This window comes from Ochotona princeps, chromosome 2, assembly GCF_030435755.1.
Source record: "Ochotona princeps isolate mOchPri1 chromosome 2, mOchPri1.hap1, whole genome shotgun sequence".
Taxonomy (NCBI): domain Eukaryota; kingdom Metazoa; phylum Chordata; class Mammalia; order Lagomorpha; family Ochotonidae; genus Ochotona; species Ochotona princeps.
This window is the reverse complement of record NC_080833.1, coordinates 6,562,900-6,576,474: the sequence shown is the minus strand read 5'-3', so window position 1 is coordinate 6,576,474 and position 13,575 is coordinate 6,562,900. Positions and strand designations below refer to the sequence as shown.

General features: G+C 49.9%; 1 protein-coding gene across 3 annotated transcripts in view; it reads left to right on the top strand.

The window, feature by feature from the left end:
- The window catches only part of MTOR (mechanistic target of rapamycin kinase), a 136,825-nt gene that overhangs the window by 80,901 nt on the left and 42,349 nt on the right, over window positions 1-13,575 (top strand). For all 3 annotated transcript variants that reach the window (XM_058675171.1, XM_058675160.1, XM_058675165.1), the window contains exons 29-30: window positions 6,036-6,111; window positions 10,556-10,695. In XM_058675171.1, coding sequence (XP_058531154.1) covers window positions 6,036-6,111; window positions 10,556-10,695 — 216 coding nt within the window. The remainder of the gene's footprint in view (window positions 1-6,035; window positions 6,112-10,555; window positions 10,696-13,575) is intronic.

Here is a 13,575-nt window from a genome sequence, read left to right as displayed (position 1 = left end):
CAGGAGAGTCCAGAGAATTCTTATTTGACAGGGAACCAAATGAAACGTAGACGAGAGTCTGCACTAGAAATAGACAGGAGAAAGAAGGCCTGGAGCTGTTTGTCCTCATGAATTCCTGATGGGAGCACTCGGGAGTCTGAGTGTTCCCCCAGATGTGGCTGCCCATACTCCTCAGCTGCCCAAGAACATTCTAGCAGCTGGAGCTGTGTGCAAAAGAGTCCCGCACCATGTTGCGAATGCCCAGGGTGCCAAGGCTGAGAGATGCGGGCCCGAAACCAAGCAGACCAGATAGGAAGGACAGCCAAGCCCTAGTGCTACGGATTTGACCTCCGTGAGGAGCCTGTAGGAAAAGTGACTAAGGAGAAGAATTCATCCTCTAATAAAATCTAAGCATTGAGACTGGGGTATGGAGGAGGTGTGGGTGAGGCTGGACCTGTCAGTAGAATTGCCTCATCCACTGCTGATTCCGTTCTACTGAGTATGTCTCTCATCCTTTTGCCACCAGGTTCTGCTGTGGGCTCTGGGTTTATTATACCAATGGACAGTTTATAGAGTCACAGCTGTGTAAGACGACACCCAGGTGTGCTCACTGGAAAATGGGTGCAAATTGCCCCTACTGCTGAGTTCAGACAATAATGGAATCAATATCCGGGAGTTTAGAAGATGCTGTGATGCCATTATCTTTTCTCCTGGCCTCAGTGCCATTTGGTTGAGAGGTGGCTCAACCATCATTTTTTGCACGTAGTTGTGATGGCTGTGTTGACTGTGGCTTGGCCAGGCTTTGGGTCCTTTAGTCCTCTTTTTATCAGGTGTTTTCACTGGACTGGCAACAGAGGGGTCTGGCTTTTGTCATTAAGTGTCTCTGCAGAGACTTTGAGCAGCATGACTTTGTGTTTTTTTTTTTTGTTTTTTTTTTTTAAGATTTTATTATTTTTGGAAAGCCGGATATACAGAGAGGAGGAGAGACAGAGGAAGATCTTCCGTCCGATGATTCACTCCCCAAGTGAGCCGCAACGGGCCGGTGCGCGCCAATCCGATGCCGGGAACCTGGAACCTCTTCCGGGTCTCCCACACAGGTGCAGGGTCCCAAAGCTTTGGGCCGTCCTCGACTGCTTTCCCAGGCCACAAGCAGGGAGCTGGATGGGAAGTGGGACTGCTGGGATTAGAACCGGCGCCCATATGGGATCCCGGGGCTTTCAAGGCAAGGACTTTAGCCGCTAGGCCACGCCGCCGGGCCCGAGCAGCATGACTTTGTAAGCCTACCATGTTAATAGGGAATTCCCAAGGGGCACACTTGAGAGTGTTTATGGAGTGGACTTTGATAAAACTCCCAGCTGCTCATAAAATCAGACTTGATCCTAAAGTGGGCTGATGAGCGAAGGTGGCTTCTTTCCACGTGCCGAACACACTGTCCCTAGCATCTCATAAAAGCCCATTTTTAAAAGGGGAACATTTCAAAGGACAACCATGTGTCACCCAAGGAGCAGATGAGTGGGAGTTCATAGCTGGCAACTGCTGATTCCATCAAAGTGTGTTTCACCTGCACACTGTTAGCTGAACTCAAGCCTGGCAGCCTTGGGCACGCTGCCTGGGGAAAGCCTGCCGCTGTGCGTGCCGACTCCCAAGGAAGGCTGTGCTGCATAGTAGTCGCTTCGGAAAGGAAATCGAAGTGTGGGGTGAGCCTGGGAATCTGAGGGAAATGATGGCCATGGTGTCAATGAAGCTGTCACAATGAAGGTACAGGGACTGGGGTGGGAAGGGGCCTGATGAGGCCAAGTTTGGAACTCTGAGAGTTTATGGCACATCCTTGATTATTACTTAGAACACGTTTAGATGGCAAGGCTTTCCCAGGACGATTGCCAACAACCTGTGACCTGCTGGCCACGTTTCTTTATGTCAAGTGGGAATATTAGTGCTGGAATTGTCTTCATAAGGTTGAGACTTGGTGTCCACATAAGCAGTGAACACAGTGCCTCAAACATCCAGTAGGCTCCCGGGGTGGCTTTGTTTTTGTTGCTGTTGCAAGACATTGCCTGCCGGATAGAGTGCCACAGTCCTGGGGAAAGAAGGAAAAATGAAGGTCCCTGACAATCCGACCAGCACCCTTATTCACTGGGCTGTACTCACTCATCTCCCTGGAATGCCTCCATCAACAGCCTGGGAGGCTTTCAGTGCACACGTCCTGGAGGAGAGAAGATAAAAGGAGCTCCAGAAGGAAGTTCTTAAGAAAATGAAAGTGGTACAGCTGGTTAAGCGACCTGCTGTGATGCCAGGATCCTGTATGAGTGCCAGTTCAAGTTCTGACTATTCCACTTCCAGTTCAACTCCCCCTTATTTTCCTTGAAAAGCAAGGGAAGATGACCCAAGTGTTTGGGTCCTTGCCACCTAGATGGGAATTCCGGACTCCCAGCTTTGGACTGACCCAACCCTGGCCATTGCATCCATTTATTTAAGGAGTGAACCAGCAGATAGATAGTACTTGGTGTCCCTCTCTCTCTTTCTTTCCCTCTCTCTCTAACTCTGTCTTTTCAATAAATAAACAAACTTAAAAAGAGAAAAGATGGATGTGAGGAAGAAGGAATAAACAGGGCAACAATAGCTGGTGCAGTTAGACTCTCTTTCCTCTGAAGCATTATGGGAATGGGTTGGCATAAGAATTTCATTTCTCAGACTAAGCTTGCTCATTTTTCATGAGTGTATTCTAGTCCAGTCAAAGTTGTGATGGTTCAGTGACTGCTGATGGACAAGAGCTTATCCTGAACCTCAGGGCACCCTTAAAGTGCCCAGCTGGAGGATGCCTTGCCTTCTGCAGCCTGCCTGCCTGCACGTGCATTCGAGTGGGAGGTATGCTGAAAGGGTATCAGAGATGCTCACATAGGCACCTCCCGGGTTTGTGCCTTGTATTCTTTGGAACCGTACACAGGGCCGCTTGAGCCACAGTGGGAGTGGCCACAGAGTGCTGTCAGGAATTCTGGGAGCAGAGGCCATGGCAGCTCAGGGCAGGAATCTTACGGAGGGGGCCTTTGCCCAAGCCCTCTTCCTTCCCAGGCCTTGGTGCAGGACAGCCTGGAGGCCTCTGAGACGCCTTCAGCATGCTTCCCACTGGTGTGTTGGTCTCTTCCTTCAGACTGATCTCCCTGGCTGAGCCATACCCTTGGTGTCCTCTCCAGAGAATGTTCTTTGATTCTGTACCTCAGGGCTGGGCTGAGTTTTCCAGTTTTTCCCGCCCTGCTTTCCTTTTGATGACGAATTCTATCTTTGAGTCATTTTTTTCCCTCTTGCATCTTCATGTGGTTAGAAATAGCCTGGACCCCTTGCTGTTTGGCTGTCTCCTCCACCACATGCCCTAACTCATTGTTCTTCCCTTGGCCTTCCGTGAAGCCTTCAGGCACGGACACAGTCTGACCAGCTTCTTTGCCAGTTTAGGGCAAGGATGGCTGTTGCTGTGGATTCCTGTCTGTCCTCAATACCATCTGAGGCCCCGTAAGGCCAAGCTTGCTGCCTCCATTCCCATCAGATTCTGGTCCCAACCACTTGCATAATCTCTGAGGCGTTCCAGACTGTCCCTAGTCTTCCTGTCTTCTCCTGAACCTCCCTCAGACTCTTCCAGCCTCTGGCCATGGCCGCGTGGCACAGCCACTTCTGTGCATTCAGTGGTGTGTTGTTGGCTACAGGCCCGCTGCTCAGGACAGCTTCTGGTCACGGTTAGTGTTCTGTTGCTGTTCTTGAGTGCCTCTGATGGGGTGGTTTCTAAGGAGCAGGATCTCTGGAGGCCGGGGACCTCAGAAGAAGGCACCCACGTGTCTGGCTCCTGAGGAGGGCCTCCTGTGGGGCTGCTGAGCACGCAAGCCAGAGAGCTTGCTCTTAGGACCAAGCCTCTCGCTACCACAGGAAGCCCCACTGAGGTGTGCCTTTAGGAATAGAGTTTACAACAGGTGAAACTTGGGACATTGCTCAAACCTTAGCCTTCAGCATCCCCCACCTCGCCTTCCCCTTTTGGGACATTGCTCAAACCTTAGCCTTCAGCATCCCCCACCTCGCCTTCCCCTTTCCCGGCCTTCATTTTCCCGTGACTAAGCCAGGGCTCACAGTACCGTTCTGTTCCTGCTAGAAATGACAGGAAGTCGAAGGAGTGATACATTGGAAAGATCATTGCAAATATGCTTTGTAAACATAAGCTGTTAGATTATTACTTTCGCACATGTTAACTTCTGCTTCATCTTATTTCTGGGCAATGCTGTGTTTTCTTGGAAGAGGTGTGTTGGAATTTGAATTTTTTAAAGTAATATTTGTAATAGCAATCTTTTGCCATTTTACCACATGGAACCCAAGTCCTGGAATTTCCCGCTACCACTTGAACATTAATTCTGGGCAAATAGACAGTACGTACTAAGCACCACAGACTGGATCCTTGCTCATTAAACCTGGATAGGTTTCCAAGTTGATGTGTTCCATTCTTCCCTTTGCAGTGAGCAGGGTGACTGTGGACATCCTCTGTGACTTCCTCAAGCTCCTTCCCCCTCCCCTTTTCCCTTCTTTCTATAATTCAGACTTGTGTTTTGTTAATTTTTTAAGATTTTATTTATTTTTATTGGAAAGTCAGATTTACACAGAGAAGAGACAGGGAAGATCTTCCATCCATTGGTTCACTCCCCAAATGGCTACAATGGCCACAGCTGGGAAAATCTGAAGCCAGGAGCTCCCGGGTCTCCCACATGTGTGCAGGGGCCTAAAGACTTGAGCCATCCTCTGCTGCTTTTACTAGGCCACAAGCAGGGAGCTGGAGCAGAGGTGGAGCAGCCGGGATATGAACTGACACACATATGGGATTCCAGCACTGCCGGCAGAGACTTAGTGTATAAGCCATGGTACCAGCCTCAAAACTTGCGGGATTTCTAAGATTTATTGGTTTTTGTTTTTGGTTTTGGTTTTGTTTTTGTTTTTGTTTTTTTTTTTGGAAAGTCAGATAAACTGAGAGAAGGAGAGACAGAAACATCTTCTGTCTGCTAATTCATTCCCCAAGTGTCCACAACGTAGCTGAGCCAATCCGAAGTCAGGAGCTTCTTCCAGGTCTCCCACATGGGTGCAGGATCCCAAGGCTTTTGGCCATCCTCTGCTGCTTTCCCAGGCCCTAAGCAGGGAGCTAGAAGGGAAGTGGCGGCTAGGACACAAACAGGCACCCATATGGGATCCCAGTATGTGCAAGGTGTGGACTTTAGCCACTAGGCTACTGCGCCAGGCCCAATGCTTGCATTTGGTGTTGAATTTAGTTGCACGATTCCCTGTTGCAACAAAGGTCTCCAGCTTGTAGGGCCTCCTTGCAATATGTCTGGCTAAGTAAGGCTGGCAGCAGGCCTTTGGGTAGCATTACCCCATGTCCACCTGCATCACAGCAGTGATGCTACTCTGCTGCTCATACAGTTTTGGTCCTCTAGCACACGGTCCATGTACTGCCCAGAACTGACATCAGCAAAGCAGGCATCACTGGAGGCCAGCCAGAGTAACACTCCCGTGGTCCTTTTGCAGCCTGTTGTAGGGCAAGGGGTAAGCATCTGAGTTGGAAGGGAGCAGCCACCAGGACTGCACATCCGGGGGCCCCAGGCACGTCGATGGACCAGCCGCAGGGCCACCTCTGTTCTGCATGGAGTTCAGTGATTTTGATGAACTTTGGCTATTCCTGTTCCTGAAGGCAACCTGTGAGAAGAGGGAAGGGTTCGGACATGAGAAGGGACTCCCAGTTGCACACCATAGCAGGAGCAGTTCTGGGTCCAGGAAATAAACAGGTGCTGCCTGCCTGGAGGAAGCTGGGAGCAAACCAGTTTGTGCCTCTCCCCTGCCACCATCAGCTGCAGGGAAGGGGTCAGGAACCCCTCCTCCAGCGCCATCAGTGGAGCTGAGCTTCCTGCAGGCTGTAGGGCGTGCTGCCCTCTGTGTCTGCAGGATCTTGTCCCCAGCGTGCTCCTAACACCTGCACGTGACCAGGAACCACCCTCAGACCTGTTGACTGTAACCATGTCCTTCTGTTGTGTCCGCAGCATTAATAACAAGCTCCAACAGCCTGAGGCAGCTGCCGGGGTGTTAGAATACGCCATGAAACACTTTGGAGAACTGGTAAGTGCCTCATTCCTTCTAGCAAACAGGCAGTAGAGACCTGGTTAGAGAAGCACTCAGCCACAAGCTTGAGAGAGCTCCTTTTCCTGTTCTGTTCCCGCCCCTACCCCCCAAGTCGGTCTGTTACTGACGTCCCTGTTGTATCTGAGCTGGAACTGAAAACGGCCGTAGGGACTCCATTTGCACAGACCATGAAGGTGGAGCTGGAATCTCATTATCAGCCATCCCAGAGACTCTGAGCAGGTGCCAAGCCCTCTGCCAAGTACTATGCATACTTCATTGAATCGAGTCCCTACAGCAGTACTGTGAAGCAGTTACTATTGTATTATTCTTAGTGATCAAAGTGTGTAAGACCTGACTTCGTGAACTCCACGTTGAATTCCAGAAGGTTAGGCCTTGCGTCCGTGTATCTGTCGGGGAGTCCTTGATGAGGCATGGCGCCCACTCTGTATTGCCCTGATCACAAGCCAGGATGTGAGCTTGAAGAAAGCCATGGCTGCTGCACAGGTTGTTGTCTGATTGTCTGGCATTTTGCCTCAGACAAGTACTAGCAAATTGGACTGACACTTTCAAGGGGATCTGTGACCCTCTTTGGCACATGCTGTCTGTAACCAGACTGAAATAGCACCTGTCCAGATGGTGCCAAGAGGGAACTGAGTCTCACCTCATCAATCTTTGCCACAGTCCTCCTTGGCAAAAGGGAAGAAACTAGGCCAACAGGCATGTAGTGTTCTGCTGGAGGCCAGCTTCAGCCGAGTTCAGAACTCAAGAAGGGTGCGTGAAATAGGGGTAGAGAGAGAAAAAACAGGCCACTCCAATTCCAGGATCATAGTGGACAGTACGAGAAAGCTGTCCCCTTAATTTATACAGAAGCAGTCACAAGCTCTGGCACAGACCTTTTACGTCATGGTGCTGCATCCACTCGACTGCAGAGTGCAGCCCCGAGCAGTACAATTACAAAGTTTTCTTTGTGGGCAGTGTAACATAGCTTCAAGGGGGGCACAATTATAACAGGTGAGTGAGGAAGGATTAGGCATTCCTTGCTAATCTCGGCTTGCCAGCCCCTGCCTGCTCTCCCCAGGTCTGGGCTTCAACTTTGGCACCACCTGTGACAATCAGACCCCAATCTTGAATTATACATGGGTTAATAAGGCTAGGGCCTTGGTTTATGGGGACTGGGGCCATTGGCATTAGTTGCCTACAAGCTCACACAATTATGTTAGCTAAGCAAGTAAAGCAGGAGTTATAAAAGCAAAAAAGAATTGCAACGAGCCATGTTTACTGCATTTTGATTTCAACTCTACAATGTACAAGTGGATGCTTCCAAAGATAATTCTGCAAATTGTTTCACCTTAAGACAGGGCATTATCCATTCTGACGTTGCAGCCAGGAATTCATCAGTAAACAAATATTAATCAGTAACACACTTCTACTACAATTCTCATTCTACAACTTACCAGTTAGAGGAAGAAATATATCACAGAGGGGAAAAGATAAAAGATCAGAAACAGAAAAGCTACAAACATAAATTCCCACTACTATTATGGACTCAATAACCCTAAGTTAGTTTGAAAGTATGTATTATGATGTTAGTACAGACATTCTTGAGCTCTTGCAGCCAAAGGGCCATGAGAGCAACCAAGACAACATACATTGTTGAAGGCCCGTTCACCAAGACGTTATCAGCAGCATTAACTCCCAAGCTCAAGATGGTTGTAAAAGCCATCTCACAGGGGCAAACAACAATGCCTCAATAGATTACGGAATTCTTAGCGGGTTGGTCGAGTGTCCTTGCAAAGGGAGGTGGAACTGCATTCAGGTGTTTGCAGAGACATCCGCCAGGCCCTGCCGTGCAGCGGGAAGCTCCCCTGGGCCCTGCCAAATAGGGGAGCTGTTCTCTTCACACCTTCGTGTTATCCACACCTACGGCACAGACCCCAGCAGTGTTCTCCATGTAGACTGTGCTGTACTCTTCTTTGATGTCCTCAGAGCGTAGCCCACAGAAAGTGTTGATTGAAACAAGGGACTGTGTCGACATCTGGCGCTCAGGTGAGCTGCCAGCAGGTGGCTTGTACTCTGAGTGCCAGCCTCTGATGAAAGTGTCTCCATCTTCAGCTCCTGAAGGTGGCCATGGCGCCAGGATTACTGCTAAGCCCAGGGTGGATTTTCTGTTATATTTAGATAGCTGAATCATATTAAGCTTGACAATGGTTTGCTTTTATCTTGGCAGAGCCTGCGCTTTCTCAGCATGATTTATGTAACAGCAATCTCATTAGAATTCTGTGTGATTCATTCCTTAAACCTTATAGTTTCTGCAGTCTGTGCAATTCAAAGCACCATGTCCTCTGCTTGACCTGCACTGCGTGCTGCCCTCTGCTTTCTGCTTCTGCACATTGAAACTTCGTCACTCGTTGTTTTCTTTTCCACTGACACAGTAATTCCAAGTGAGAAATTTACCAGTGCTATTTTCATGAAAGAGATTTTAATTTCCTTTTTAAAAAAAATTATTTGAAAGGCACATTTTACATAAAGAAAAGGGCAGAGAGAAAGATCCTCCTTCCACAGTAGCCTAGAGGCTTAAGTCCTCACCTTACACATGCTGGGATCCCATATGGACCCCGGTTCTAATCCCAGCAGCCCTGCTTTTCATCTAGCTCTCTGCTTGTGGCTGGGAAAGAAGTCGATGACGGCCTGAAGCCTTGGGACCCTGCACCCACTTGGGAGACACAGAAGAAGCTTCTGGCTCTTGGCTTCGGATTGGAGCAGCTCCAGCCATTGCGGCCACTTGGGAGTAAATCGATGGACAGAAAATCTTCCTCTCTATCTCGCCTGCTCTCTGTATATCTAACTTTCCAATAAAAATAAATCTGTAAAAAAAAAAGAAAAAATTAAAAGAAAAGATCTTCTGTCCACTGGTTCACTTCCCAAGTGGCCACAGTGGTTGGAGCTGAGCCAATCTGATGCCAACAGCCAGGAGCTCCTTCTGGGTCTCCCAAGCAGGTGCAGGGTCCCAAGGCTTTGGGCCGTCCTCAACTGCTTTCCCAGGCCACAAGCAGGGAGCTAGAAAGGAAGTGGAGCTGCCGGGACACGAACTGGCGCCCAAATAGGATACCAGCACTAACAGGTGGAGGATTAACATGCTGTATTTGCTGCTGCACTGGCCCCGAGAGATTTTAATTTTCCACTGTCTGTAGTCTCTTCTCTTAGTTCTTTCCCATTAAGGCATGATAAAGAGGCATTATTCTGGAGAGGCTTGGAAGATTAAGCTCAGAGAGTATCCCTTCCACAGAACCAGATAAAAGTACCTATGTGAACAACTCCACAGCCAGAGCAGGGCCAGCAGAGGGCATGTCACTCCCAGAACAAACTGGGGCTGCAGGTACAAGTTGACAGTTAAAAATACAGTTACCTTCCTGACAGGTTCCAGGGGCAGCAGAGTCAATGTTAGCGTGTGTTCTAGGCCAACATCCGTTTAAGAAAAAGGAGGACAATGAAAGAAAAGGGGGTGCAGACTCCGCACTGTACCCTACAAATCCCACTGGGGAATAGTATTATTAAAGAAAGCCCCGGAGAGCTGGACCCTGGCCTGCCAGAGAATCAATCAGATACTGAGCTGATGGTGAAGACGCCCAGAAGTCAAAGTGAGATGGGGGGGCAGACAGGAGACACATCAGACAGCTTCCCAGTCATCTCAAGAGTGACTCTCTGGCTCACGTGGGCGACACTCAGTCTCAGCGTGGCACCCCAGCCTCCAGCTGCGCGGGGTGATGGAATCCCTCCTTTGGCCCCTGACACGGGCAAAGCTGCCAGGCGCCAAGCAGGAGGGAATGTTGGACAGGGGACTGTAAAAGAAGTGTGGAGAGGGTTTTCTATTTTAAGTGGCAGCATATTTTACATTCTTTTCTGAAAGTGTAAAAGTACGTTAAGAAATGCAGAGGATCAAGAGCTTTAAAGAGTAAGTTGTTTTCCCCCAACAAAGATGCAGGTGTGGCTTGGTGTCTCCTCCTGTCCCATCAGGAAAGCAGCGAGCTTCCCTGCCACATAACCCGGCACTAGCACTGGCACTCAGCAGGCCAGGGCCTTGGCACCTTAGTCTAGAATCTGCTACTCGCTGTACCTGAATGGTTTCCCATCTACCTCCCCATGGGCTGGTACCTGGTGGTCCCTGGGCCTGGGCAAGAAGAGGAGGGGCCAAGCACAGCCCAGCCGTCTGTTCAGATTGCCCCAGGTCCTGTGTCAGTGTACCCAGGAGCCAGCACGCCGCCTGCAGCAGCCCACAGTCCTTTGATAGACTGCACATCCTTGCCATCCTCACCACCTGCTGTGACAGGTGCAGCATCCTGCAGACAGCTCAGCACCTGAGGAAGAAGCACGTGGGTTTATAGGGCGTGTCTCGTTCTCTGGGCCTCATTACATTCCTTTCTCTCCCCCAACGCCCGGGCAGGAGATCCAGGCCACGTGGTATGAGAAGCTACACGAGTGGGAGGACGCCCTCGTAGCCTATGACAAGAAGATGGACACCAACAAGGATGACCCAGAGCTGATGCTGGGCCGCATGCGCTGCCTTGAGGCCCTCGGGGAATGGTGAGCGTCCCCCAGTAGAGTTCCCACTTCTCACTCTTAGTGGGTTTCACTGGATGTTTCTCTGAAATCCTCAGTCGCTTTGGTGGTTTAATCTCTCTTCTCTCTCTTCTATCTTACCTGCTAAATGGCACTTTTTTTTTTTTTTTTTTTTTTTTTTTTGACTATTAGTGCTTCAGCTCAGCGCCATGCAGATATACACCCATTCCTTCCACTTGTCTCTCCACCTCAGCCGATGTGGTGCAGACCTCACGTTTTCACACTGTTGCCTGGTCGCCTTTTAGCTCTGGCCCCTGCTGCTACTAAAAAGGGGCAGTGAATGCCCCCTTGGGGTGACTCACCTTGTTGGATGCTTACTGTGTGCTCAGCACCCAGCCCGACTGCAGGGATACAGAGGGCCCCAGAACAGGCCCTGCCTTGAGGCTCCTGGGACAACAAGCACACACACACACATACAGAGCTGGAGGGTCATTGACAACGGGGTGCATGGGCTTCTTTGGGGGCACTGAGAGGGGAGTGGAGTGACAGTGCAGTGCTTCCTAAAGGAAAGGCTGAGTGTTAGGTGCTGGAGAAAGAGGAGAGGAGGTAGCCAGGTAAGCGAAGCAACACTTTGCTGAGAACAAGCTGGGCTTGGTTTGTGTTTGCAGAGTTTGGGGAATGTTGAAGAGAAATGATGTTCATTCTGCTTCCAGCACCAAGTGCAATTTTTAAAAAGTACTTGGAACAAAGTTCTATACCACCATTGTTAGAAAAAATTTTTAAATATGTATTTATTTATTTATTACTTGAAAGGCAGGGTTACGGAGAGCAGGAGAGAGAGATACTGCATTCTTAGGATCCTACAGCCCGAGCCAGGCCAGTCCAGTGCCAGGAGCCAGGAGCTTTTTCTGGAGCTCCCACTTCGGTGCAGGGGCTCAAGCCTTTGGACCATCCTCTGCTGTCCTCCCAGGCACATCAGCATGGAGCTGGATGTGAAGTAGAGCAGCCAGGACTCGAACCACCACCCACCTGGAATGCCAGCACTACAGGCAGAGGATCAGCCTGGCCATGGCACCAGCTCCCACTGTTAGATAGTTTTAATGATTCAGACAAAGTGCTGTATTACCTTCCTACCAGAGAATTATCCTAATTCTCTCTTGAACCTAAAACTGTGGTTTTAGGTCCCCTGTCCAGTCAGTGGGTGAGCAGTTAGCATGTTCTTGTTTGCTAACTAATATCTGTAGCAGACTTTGGGGACACAGCAGTGAGAGAGACAGACACAGTCCCTGCCCTTGCAGGACGGGCAGCAGGCTGTTGGCAGCGGGGCCCTCAACAGTCATAAAGGGGCAGCATGGGGCCATGACTGATGGAAGCTCCCTGATCCAGGCTTGGAAGACTTCCTGTAGGAAGTGACATGTAGTTGGTACTGTACCATGAGCAACACAGTATTTTCAGGGTAGCTGAGGGCTGGGTGGAGTTTGGAAAGTGGTCACCAGAGGCCGGGTGAGTGGGCAGGAGCTTGCAGACCTTGTCCGGAGTTCAGACTTCCGCCCCAAGCTGCTGGAGGCCACCGAAGGATCTGGCAAGAAGCAGGCGGGTCCGGAGGGGCTGAGGAGGCTGCCCCAGGGCTTGTGGAGATCCAGCCGTGAAATGGCTACAGAGAGGCAGGGTACAACTGAGCTTTCAAATTGCAGTGAGGCAGGAGCTTCCAGAGTTGCTCAGGGGTCAGACCAAGCCACGCCTGAGATCCCTGAAGCCAGGCCTCCTGAGCAACGTGGAGGGAATTTTTTTAAAGAGTCCTGTAGGAGTGTGGGCGGGGAGGCACCTCTGTCCGCCAAGTCTACCTGATGAGAAAAAAATTCCTTATTCTTAAAGCATTCTTTTCTTAAAAGTAATGTACACTGGTAGAAAATTCCCGAGCACAGTGATGGGACTGTGGACTCCAAGCCCTGTCCTGTCCCTGCCATCACCCAGGCTCTGTGACCAGGCCCCTGTGGAGCCCTCCGGGGTGACCCAAGCAGAGGGGCCGAAAGGATCAATTCCTCTCCTTGACCCAGGTTCATAGCTGTGGCCTCGTAACAAAAGATGGATCAATAGGAGAAAAAACGTGCAATTATTTAATGAAAGCTGTATGTGATTTAAGAAGCTTCTTAAGGAAATGAGGACCTAAAAAATTGTTTTCCTGTGGTGGACTTCATGAAGAACCTGTAGTCATGGAGGAGTGTGGCAGGGCAGAAGGCGTGGGGCTCGTGGCGGCCAGTGAGCAAGGCCAGTGTGGTCAGACTTCCCTGGCGCGTGTGGGTGGCAGGTCTAGGGGGAGCTCCTTTGGCACGAGGCCTGCTTTGGGGGAAGGGGTGGGCCGAGAGCCCTTCCTGCGTGTTGAGACCTGCCTCAGGGAGAAGGGCAGCGAAGGGCAGACTGACCCTGCTGTGGTTTTCTTAAAATATTCAGTGCCCAAAGTGCCATTTTGGGGATGATGTGTCTTGAGCTCCCATGACAAACATATTAACCACAATGGGTGTTTGTACCATTTTGTGCCTTGTTTTTTTCACATCACAGGATTTGTCCCATTGTCATCACTCAGAGCATTATTGCCTATTGCATATATTTTTTAAAAGTGTATCTCACCAAAAAAAAAAAAATTCAACTCTAATCAGTCCTACGGTGCTGTGATGTCTGCCTGTTTCCTTTGAATTTGTATATAAATGTTCGGCTTGTTGCAGTCCGCTTCTCCAGCCCATTTCTCAGTACGGCCTGTCTCACAACCTGAGCTCTGGCCGTGTTACTCACTTGCCCTCTGTTCGTTTCTCTACTTCCCTCTTTGCTTTCTTGAAACTCTTCTACTGTTTCTTCTTCCTTGAAACCTGTCCTAGTCCTGACCCCTTCCACTTGTTTCTCTTTGCC